Raw genomic sequence first — 11,940 nt, forward strand, 5'->3', positions numbered from 1 at the left:
TTTATCCATAGACAAAGTACTCAAATATATATCAAAATACATAGATCCATATACAAAATGTGGCTGATCATGCCATCAGAATGTGTATAATATCAATGTTTCTATATACAATGTGGCATATGCCATCTCAAAATTTCTCATGATGCATCCTACAACAACTATACTATCCTAGGGTGCTGGTGGATGATCAAAATGTAGCCTCTTCGCTGCACTAGGTGGATCGGATGCCTTCTACATAAACAAAAAAGGAAAATCCAAAGTTAGACTACTAAATTTAAATGATTCTACGTATCTAACATTGAATTACTCAAATGCATAATGATATTTTTTATAATGGGGATTAATACTATCAAAATTTCATAATAAATACCTCTCTCGTCGACCTCCTACGTTGGTTAGGAGTCCTCTCGTATGCCCTTGGCAATGTTGGTACCTCTCTGATTGTGGGCTATATATGTTCAAATACCTTTGTCAGATGAATATACAATTTAAACTATAACATTATAATTCATAGCATGCTTAATTTATAACATATTTAATCATGAATTCAAACTACAACTTACTATTGTAGGCTCCTCCTCAAGAGTGAGTGGTTGCATCATCAAATCTACATAATTGTCTCGTTGGACCTCATGTGCACTAGGAGTCTCCTATGAGATACAAAATAGTAGTTGTTAATATCACAAAAATTAGTTTTGAATTTATTTATGAAGATAAGGATAATAAAAAATAAATGATACTTATACATACAATGGGACTCTCAATGCGAATGGAAATCTCTGATGGTCTACGACACAGAATCTGTATAGGCTCATCACCAGTAGCAATGCCCTATATACAATAAAGAATGTTTAATTAAATGGGATTACCACAAACATTTTACAAGAATGCATCGATATTTAATCAAATAGAAAGTGCCTAAATACCTTTCCTTTGTCAATGTGTGCTGGCTCACCCTCCGCAGTTTGTCCCTCTGGGACAGGTGCTACCTGCAAGATGAAAGATTAGCAACAATATATGCTACAATATCAAATAAACAAAAAATGCGAACACAACATAATGTATCATAGATGTCTCAAGGCCAAATGAAATGGCCAAGAGCATGGCATCATCAATCTGTCTGAGCTCCTCCTCGGTCATCAACTAAACGTGAATGAAGATCGCATACATATAAAAGTCAATATGGCTTAAAAATTAAAATTACTCTATTATAAAAATTAAGTTTAAATCACATATGTCATAACAAAAAAATATATACATGTATCGACACCGAAGGAGTCCATGCCTCTGCATTCCCCTCCTCTCTTGCATTAGGGTTTGTAGCCTCTGCGTGTGTGTTTGGTGTATCCTCGTCTAATACAAAATGATACTCAGGAAGATCACCTATGGGACCTAGACAAATATTCTTGCACATAATGCAAGTGTGAGACACACAAACATGTGATGAGCTAGCCAATGATGAACTGGCACCAGCATCTTCAACACAAGGAGGTAGGATTGACCTAGCCTGAGATATCATTAGGCTACTCAGCCTATGAATGGCTCTGATAGTCTGAGAGTTAGCCTCTATCATAATATCTGGATGTTGCACTCGAGGAGGAGGGGAGATATCAGTGGGGGGAACAAAAGTGCCAGCGTTCTTCCGTTGGGAAGAGGGTCTATCCTAAGAAGCTCCTAGTCCTAAGCCCATGTTGGGCTTCATGCTCCAATAGTTTACTTTAAGTTTCAACACAAATTCAGCATATAATTTTATAAGGAAATAAAATGGTATGTCTAAATTGCCATGTGGAGGGATATCAAAGACCATCCACCAACGATCCCAAAAGTTTGCACGTATGGCATCATTTGTGCACCATTTAATTGATAGTTTGAATTTTTTTGGGTCAACTGGTAAACCCATTTTCGGGTTCGCAAAAAGGCTGCCCAAATTGTCTTTGCTTATATTCAGGGCCGCAACCTCATCATAATCCAAACCATCATCAATCATCTTGTGCATTTGATCACACCAATGAAGAGTGGCATTTTGTTAGTTTGTAAGGGTTTCAATGTTATCCACTATGGTGTTTAACGTGGATAACATAAGAGCTAATGTGGGTATATTATTATATGTTCTATGTAAACCTCTCAACTCAGTGAGATTTTCATTTATCAAATCCTCGATTCGAGGAGGGTTTTGAGGAGGTAGAGGATCATTTGGTGGATGGTTTTGTGGGGGTTCTGGATCATTTGGTGGGGGGTTAAGAGGAATATTATTCCCTGTCTCAGTGTCATCATTCTGATCAGCCATTCCTATTGAATTGCCAAACATAATATATATTTAAAAAAAACCTTAATTTTAACCCTTTTTTTCAAAAAAACTCTAGATTCAACTAAAACAAACAAAATCATGCTAAAATCTATCGAATTTAGATTAAAAATTAGTTTAAAAAATTTTAAAAATTACCTTAATATTCGATATCTGATATCCAGTCGCGTGCTAATACTGGCTCCTGAAATGTGAGAGATAAGGGCCCGTGGGTCTATTCTTTTTTTTAATGTATGCTATAGGTATCGGATATCCGATACTATATTGGATATCCGATCGCACCCATATCTCATATTTTATATATAAGATATATAACATATTTTATATTTTATATGTAGATTTGAAATATTATATTTTATATATATATTATAATATAAAATATTATATTATATTATTATAATATAATACATTATAATATAATATTATACGATTATAATATAATAATAATAATATTATATTATATATTTAATAATTATTATATTATAGTATAATAATAATTATTATAATAATATTATATTATAATGTATTATACTGTTATAATATAATGTTTTTATATTATTATAATATTATAATAATAATGTCATATAATTATCGGATATCTGATAAGGCTCGGCCTTTCTTTCCAAGCTTGGTACCTGGATAGGTGGAAAAAAGTCAGAGCAGATTTTGAAGCGCTTTTAGACGTGTTCAAGCTCTATTTTTTTCACATCGCCACTTTTTGACACACCATGATCCTGCACATACCAAAATATGCTTTATATAAATCCAACCACTGCATGCAAGATTCATGCACAGTCACTGCTTATAACAAATGGTGAAGACCAAATCACTACAAATTACAGAGCAAAACAGAGGGTATGTCAAGTTAGAATTAAATAACTCTTACACCCTTGCAAAGTATGATAACAGAGTTGCAAATTCACATTAAGTGGAGAGTTAGAAAACATTATTTCTTGAACTATTTTTTCCTCTTGTTCAAAACCTAATTGTTGCCGTTTAAATTTGCCGCTCAGAAAAATCGAACACATTTCTGTCCGGAAAATTGTTGGATATCTTCCAATTCACATTTCCTATAGACTTTGGGAAAATTGGTTCTTGATTTACCTGTTGTTGAAGAACTCATGAAACTTGCTGATCAGAAAAGACCAGCTGATAAAGTTTTCTTTAACAATTCTGAAGATACAAATATGCTGACCCCTCGCGACTTATCAGTATCATCTTCCTCCGGTAAATAATTGCTATCAGTTGAAAGAATAGCTGACTTTTGGGGAACTCGAGAACCGTCAGCCTTGGCTCTTGATGATGTACCCCATATTCCATCAAAGAGTTTTCAATAGTTGAATGAATAAATAGTTCTGAGGAAGGGCCTTCACTTACCAACACTTTAACCCAATATTTGTCATGAGAAACATCATAGTCTGGGATTGAAGAGTGATGTTGGAAATACTACATTTATCTGGGGACGAGGAATGATTCTGTCAAAGCTGATCAATCGTTTCGGCATCCTTGATGTTGATCTGCTGCTCTCAGAGTCGAGACATCTCATTTAGACTTAATACTGATCTAGAGGGAGAAAAGGAAGTGAGATCTAGCAAGGCATGTACGCGCAAAGCTTTGGATCTGGTTCGAAATTAGGTACCCAAGATAAGGCGAATAGCCCAGAGCCTTTACAAAACTAGCCCTTACGCTTATGTACAAAATCTCCAAATGCTTTGGGATCAAACAACACCCTAAAAAACGAAGACTTTCACACCCTTCCAATGACCATCAGCCCGATCACAGATTTCCGAAAGTTGCAAAGAGGAATCATTAAACTTACAGACGAGAGCGGTCCCCCGCAAATAAGAAATGTGAGTTGTTAGTAAATCATCCGGCAAGAAAATGGAAACAGTGGACTTTTGCGCTCTTGAGATACCCTGAACTGGCGGTCGATCCTGATTATCTGAGCCGAACACCTTTTTTCCCCCGTTATTTTAATTCTTTTATTATAATTGGTACAACAAAAAGATTCATATTTTAATTAGTTTATAGATAATTATTGACTGAAATCAGTAGAAGATACACACCATAAACTATTGTTCGCTTCAGAATACAACAGTAGTCCCCGTTGAAAGGTTATATTAGAGATGGATAAAATGGCCAAGGAACACTGAATTTCATAACATAGGGGAAAGACCAGTATTTTTTTATAGAATCCATGAAAGGGCATTCAGTACAGTACAATTTTTTTATTGAGCAAGGAAGAGAACCATAGTTATTGATAATATATAGAAATCATGAGAAACCCTCTTGTGATTCTTTTCCTTATTTGGACGACGCTCCACAGGATTTAAACAAGCAAAAGACTTGAATCGCAGTAAGAAAGAGGACTATTGTGGCACCAATACCTCCAACCACCAGCCATGGTTTTGAACCGTAGGCTTTCCAGAACTCATTCCAAAGGCTAGTAAGAATGATAGAGCGCCGTGTCTTATAGCACTCGTTCAATCTTTCCCTCGTTTCTTTTACAGATTTGCATGCTGGTTGGGAAATTGTGAGGTTGGAGACACTCAATAGTCGTGTCACTCGTTTACTGTACCAAAGATTACCAATAATGACATGCCTCTCTCTCATCACATCCACTCCTCCTCCTGTTTGGCACAACTCATGCATGAATTTAGCATAGGCAGTCATTCTCTTGTGCTTGTAGTGTGGAGAACATATTTCCACTGCAATTAGATTTCTTATGTAGACTTCTGAGTCCACGTCCAATTTCAACGGCACCAAAGTGAGAGTTTTACCCTCAAATTTAATGTCATCCACGGTTTTACAATCGGTCTGGAATTTGACTCCTCCATTCTTTAGCTCAACTGCAGATGGAACCTTTAGCCACCACTCATTCCGTTGTTTGGCATCTCTCACATCCCTCCCAATCTCTGCAGACGTAGTGGGGCTCCGACCTCTCTCCTGCTCTGCATGATTTGCGCAATATTGTTGGGGACCACGTCCAAAGCAAGAGCATTGAACACCAATTGAACGTGCAAAGCAAGTGCAACACAAGTTTGGATTCAGTTCAATTTCATTTCCACGTGCCCCAACTACTCCAAGACAAGAGTAGTGATATATATCCAGGATATGGCTCCGTTTCGGCGATTCACCCTTTGCACAAAACTCGAAAGGACGATAGTAGAATTTCTGGAACATACATCTCAGCAACTTGTTGAGTTTGGCTTTGGCCGAATCCAAATCCATCGTCTCCATAGAAAGGACATCTTCTAAGATAAAAAGAGGTATTTGATTGTCCAACTTGATCAAATCCTTTCTGATCTCGGACTTAACCCCAGGATTCTCGCATTCGGGTCCGAAGATGGGATGGTACTGTGAGCAAATCCCAAAATCATTTTTGAATAATTCTTCAGCGTCATCATCACCTTCTGGTAATCCGGAGAGGTGATTTCTGAAAAACTCGAGAATGAAACAAGCATCTCGCGCCACCATCCAAAGGAAAACTTCACCGTGGAACGCCGGTGTTCCCTTGTCATAGCACCGCTTTATCTCCTCTTCCCTCTCCCTAATCTTCTCTATCACCTTTTCGAAGGTAAATTCATAATTGTCGGTTCCAATCTGAATACGTAGAACCTCTCTACGTGCTGCATCGCCTTTGTATGTTTCCATTCCGACGAGCTGCTGTGTTCCAAAATGGAAGGGGCCGATGGAAACAATTTGAGGCACATACCCATCTGCGTATTCCTTCAACAAGGCCTTTGATGTACTGAAAATGCAAGGTGGTGCCACGTACGGCTTATTCTTAAGTCTCAGATCCTTTCTCGCTTCATCCAGCCATTGCTGCATCCAATCAGACTTCGCCATGCTCGACATGCTGAGCTTGCCTTGTTGAATACGCGGGACAGGAAACTGCTGAGAATTATGTGTGACTATATGACCAGACTAAACTTGTGATATCAGGAAAATTTACCCAATTTTGGGGCCATAATACTTGGATAGAATTAATATCCGAGGAAAGTTTATGCCACGCGTCAATTGCCTATATGTGATCACCCCGCTTACCCGTACCAGAAATGATGTACCGTTGAAATGGGACGTTAATTATAGGAATCAAATATTGCCACCTGTTATTTGTCTGACATGTACAAACAATATATCATTCACATGCACTGACATTAATGTTTGGAGAAGACTTCTCAAATCGAAATATGAATAGGAATTGGAATATGAATATGAATAAGAATAGGAATAGGAATAAGAATAGGAATAGGAATAGGAATAAGACTATGTTTTCTATTTTTTAATTGGGGATCTAATTAGAATAGGGAATAGGAATACATATTCTCATTTTGTCCCGAAAATAAGTGTATGTCCATTCCAAAAAATAGATGTTATTGGAATAGTCATTCATATTCTCAATATGCATTCATATTCTCGATTCCTATGCCTACAACGAAACGGGCCCTTACTATAGAGAAGACAATTTAATTTTTAGAAAATACATTTCAAGTTAACAAAGTGACTTCTCTTGCTTATACTTTTGAGTCGGTCCTATGAAATACACATGCATCAATTATAGAACTAAAGGTCTTCAAAAATCACATAACATCAACCAGTATCACAATAGTAGATGGATGAGTAAATTATTTTTTTTAACATAGAGATAAAACTTTTTTATAATAATTTTAATAAGCTCTATTTATTTTAGAGGAATTAAATAGTATATTGACAATATCAATACCATTTGTAATTCTATCAAAAGTATTCATAAAGACTTGTATCATGTGGAAAGCTAAAATTCTTATTGCTCAACTAACTCTAATTACCTCTAATAAGAAACCAAGAGATAGATATGACCAAATAAACTTGAAAAGTAATAGTATGTGTTCCTTATACTTATTTATAATTTGATTCTAGAGAACACTTCATTTTGGGAAAAATGCTTATAAGACATTAAAAGAAATTATGTTAATATCTTTGTATTTGCATCATAGAATAGTTTTTTCAAGGAAGAGGTTGTTAGCAAATTACAAAAACTCATTTTCAATAGAAGATAAACAAAACTATTTAAAAATGGATTGCAATTTAATTTTAATTTACTAAAATATTAAAAAAATCAAAAACAAAACAACAGTATTAAAACATATATAACTACATAGACCAGTTGAAACCTTCCTCAGAACTTCTTCACCTAATTTTTGTGGAGAGAGGCGTTGTTTTGAGTCAAACCAACCCTTCGTGGCTACTAATTTCAATGAATATTTGGCTGAAGATGATGATGGGCTATGTTGTCCAATGTGTGTGTGTGTGTGTGTGTGTGTGTGTGTGTGTGTGTGTGTGTGTGTGTATTATTTGTCACTTACTTTTGAAAACATCTACCACTCGTGAGGATGCACCGCTCACATGCACCATTTTGCACCATTCCACAACATGTGCATGCACCAATGATGCATTTCAATGCATTCACAATGCATTAATTCCACCATAGGTTTCAGCTCTACTGCGTGTCATTTTAATTTAGATTTTTTTATATTATTTCATGCTTAATAAAACTTCATGTTGCAGTTAGCTTTGTAGGCATCATTTTTAATTATTTTTAATTAGTTTTCATAATATGCAAAACTATTATTATCATGCAATCTCTTTGCATGTTATTGTTTAGGATTTTTTATTGTACTTAACTCTGATTTCTTTCATCAAAGTACTTGAGGTTGAGAATTTTTAGTTTTTCTTTATAATTTACTTTTTAATTTCATAATACACATTAAATAAAAATAAAGTTTTTATCCTAATTTTGATTGTTCATTGTTTATGCTCTATTTTTTTATTTCTTTGATTAACAGTATAACATAAGAGATTCTATTTCATATCTACAATTGGTATTAGAGCTAGGTTATAGAATTTATTCTCTTGCAGGTAGGGTAGGGGTTCTCTTTGAGATCTTTCAAAATGATAAGTGGAGCGAACTACAAATATTGGAGTATTCTAGCTTCTACTATTTTCTAGAGACAACTACAAATATTGGAGTATCAAGACGAAGATCCTAATATTATTCCAAGAGCTTTGGGAATTAGTGGAAGGAAGATAAAGATAGCTTACAAACCTCAATGCTTTAAATGCCTCAACAAAGGCTCAATAAAATTAGTTGAAAGAAGAAAAGAAGAAGGATAATCAAGCTCTTTTTATCATTCAAACTGCATTGGATTTGTCTATATATTTTTTCATACAACTGGTATAACAAAGTCAAAGGATGCATGGGAGGCCCTTCAAATTACATACCAAAGATCTGACAAGATAAGATTGGTGAAACTTCAAACCCTTCAAAGAGATTTCAAAAGTTTAAGGATGAGAGAAGCTAAGTCCACTCATGAGTTTATTACAATGGCTCAAACTATTATCAATCATCTTAAAAATCAAGGGGAACTATCATAGAGAAAAATGTTTTAGAGAAGATTATGAGATCTCTTCCTCTAAAGTTTGATCCAATTGTCATAGTCATTTAATAGAGTAAAGATACATCTACCTTTGAAATTGAAGAGTTGATAGGTTCTTTGCAATCACATGAGGAGTGTGTGCAATGTTCAATAGAGAATATAATTCGAGCCCTCTAGATTATAGTAAAAATTGAAGCAAATCCCACAACCCCTTTTCAATCAAACAAAACTCAAGGGGAGTCTTCTACATCAAGAGGATGTGGTAGAGGACATGGAAGAGGAAATAATCAAGAAAGAGGAAGGAGTTTTGAGGATTGAAGAAGCATCCAATTCAGATATTGTGAAAGATATGGACATTATGAATCTGAATGTAGAAAGAAAAAATATGATTTGTATAAGTCAAGAGCCACCTATACTAAAGAATCTCTTGAAGATGCAAAGCACTCCATGTTCTTTACATGCAATTTGAAAAAATAACCTCAGAAGGACGTGTGGTTTATTGATAGAGGATGCTCAAATTATATCACAGGCAAATATGATCTCTTTGTCAAATTAGATGAAGCTATGAGAAGTCAAGTCAAATTTGGTAATGATAAAGAGGTTGATGTTATGGGAAAAGGTACCCTTCCAATGAAAACCAAGCAAGGAGAAATTATTTATATTCATGACACCTTGCATATGCCCAAGTTACAACATAATCTTTTGAGTATTGGGCAGCTTGTGGAAAAAAATTATGAGGATGGTTTTAGGATAACTGTTACAAAGTTTATGATAAATCAGCTAACCAACCAACATCTTGTAGCAAAGACTTGTATGACATATCTAATAGATTGTTTCCTCTCACTTTGGTTTCTGCTAATATGCATGCTCTTAAGGAAAACAAAGACGATTCATTGTTATGGCATCAAAGATATGGCCATTTGCATTTTTAGGGTTTAAGTTTTCTTCCTAAAAAGGACATGGTGAGAGCACTTCTAGCCATTAAGGAAAAATGAATAGTTTGTTTAGGGTGTGCTCTTATTAAGAAACATCTAGAAAGTTTTCTGCTCAATAAGTCATGGAAGGCAAAATATCCTTTATAGCTTGTGCATTGTAACAGTTGTTGTGCTCTACAAGAGGAATCCTTGGGTAAGAATTTTTTTTTTTGACTTTTATTGATAATTTCTCATGCCACACATGGGTTTACTTTCTTAAGCAGAAATTTGAAGCACTTGGATGCTTCAAGAATTTTACACCTATGATAGAAAAGAAAAGTGTGTATTCCTTTAAAATACTTAGAATAGATAGAGGGGGAAAATTCATCTCCAAAGAGTTTTCTAATTTTTGTGACATGCATGGCATTCAAAGAAAACTTACAACAACCTTAACCCCCTAATAGAATAGTAATGCAGAAAGAAAGAATTGAACCATTATAGAGATGGCACAAAGTATGTTAAAGTCAAAGAACCTTCTAAATTTATTTTGTTGAGTTGCAGTGGTAGGCACACTTTATATTTTGAATCAAAGCCCAGCAAAAGTTCTTCATAATATCACTCCAAAGGAAGCCTAGAGTGGAAACAAGCCCTTAGTAGCTCACTATCATGTATTTGGTTGCTTTGCATATGTTCATGTTCTTGTTCAAAAAAGGAAAAAGTTAGATGCAAAATCCCAACTTTGTATCTTTATGGGATATTCTGATTCCACCAAAGGATATAAATTTTATGAACCTCATGCAAAGCAATGGATAATTAGTCGATATGTAGCTTTCAATGAAGGGGGATTGCATCAATTGAAGAAAGAAGTTCAAAAATCTACAACATTCATCATAGGTAATGAAGATATTCAAGTCCCTCCTCTCCCCACAAGATCAAGTGGAAGCTCAAGCCCAAATCCATGAAGTTCACCAAGTTCCTCTTTAGGTGAAAGTTCAAAATCACTATCCAATCCAAGTTGTTCACAAAAGGTTCGAAGCTTAAATGATACATATTAAAGGAGTTCTAATGTGGATCCAAATGCTAAATTTTCTTTGTTAAGTTCCATTGAAGTTGAACCTTCAATGTATGAAGAAGTTGTGAAAGAACCAAAGTGGATTGATGCTATGAATGAAAAGATGCATGCTATTGAGAAAAATGATACATGGAAATTAGTTCCACTTCCAAAAGATAGACAGGTCATTGGTGTCAAACGGATTTATAGGGTGAAAATTCATGTTAATGGTTGCATGAAAAGACACAAAGCTAGACTAGTTGCCAAGGGTTTCACACAAACACCTACAGTAGATTATTTAGAGACTTTTGCTCTAGTTCCCAAGCTTGATAAATCTAAAATTATATTGTATATTTCTACTCAAAACAAGTGGTTAGTCTAGATGAGATGGATGTAAAATCAACTTTCCTAAATGGTTATATTCATGAAGGGGTTTATGTGGATCAACCTATTGGCTATGAAATTTTAGGACAAGAACATTTGGTTTACAAGCTGAAAAAAAAAACTCTATGGTTTTATGCAAGCACCACGTGCTTGGTATGCACAAATTGATAGTTATTTCTTGAAGAAAGGATTCATTTGAAGTACTTCAGAGCCAAACCTCTATATCCAACATGTTGGTAATGATATTCTAATTGTTTTCCTTTATTTTGATGATCTCATTTTTATAGATAATAGCCCATCTCTCATGGAGAAATTCAAAGAAGAAATGAAACAAGCATTTGAGATGCCAGATCTGGGAGTTATACATTATTTTCTTGAAGTACAGGTGCAGCAACAACCTGATGATTTATCCATTTCTAAAACTAAGTATATTGCTGATTTATTGAAGCAGTTTAGAATGATGTCATGCACATCAATTGCTACCCCTGTCACCCTTGGTGAAAATTTAACCAAGGATGATCCAAGTCCCTATGTTTATCCTACATTATAAAAAAGTTTTGACAACCAAACTTGATATTATGTACATGTTGTGAGCCTCATCTCTCAATCCATGCAAGATCCACATGAGCCTCATTAGCAAGCTGTGAAAAGAATCTTAAGGTATGTGAGTTGTACACACAATTTTGGTATTTTTTATTCTCCCAATGATAAGTTTAATGGATGATCAAAACTAAACCTTTGGTTATGTTTCCTCACTTGGTTCTAGAGTTGGTTCATGGAGTAGTAAGAAGTAGGGGGCTCTCTCTTCACAAAAGCAGAGTATATTGCAGCATCAATAGCTAGTTGTTAAGCAATATGGATTCAAAG

The 11,940-nt window shown here is 35.0% G+C and overlaps 1 protein-coding gene across 1 annotated transcript; it reads right to left on the bottom strand.

The window, feature by feature from the left end:
- Positions 1–4,459: 4,459 nt before the first annotated feature.
- On the bottom strand, positions 4,460–6,404 carry LOC149559239 (putative UPF0481 protein At3g02645). The gene has a single exon (XM_089828383.1). The coding sequence runs from the start codon at positions 6,161–6,163 to the stop codon at positions 4,610–4,612; it is 1,554 nt and encodes a 517-aa protein (XP_089684509.1). The 5' UTR covers positions 6,164–6,404; the 3' UTR covers positions 4,460–4,609.
- Between the last annotated feature and the right edge of the window lie 5,536 nt (positions 6,405–11,940).

Source organism: Cupressus sempervirens, chromosome 5 (assembly GCF_028749045.1).
Source record: "Cupressus sempervirens isolate cs-2001-9-10 chromosome 5, ASM2874904v1, whole genome shotgun sequence".
In the NCBI taxonomy this organism is placed as follows: domain Eukaryota; kingdom Viridiplantae; phylum Streptophyta; class Pinopsida; order Cupressales; family Cupressaceae; genus Cupressus; species Cupressus sempervirens.

Bases quoted from the DNA above. Each gene is read 5' to 3' on its own strand.
- LOC149559239 (XM_089828383.1), bottom strand. From the start codon at position 6,163: ATGTCGAGCATGGCGAAGTCTGATTGGATGCAGCAATGGCTGGATGAA.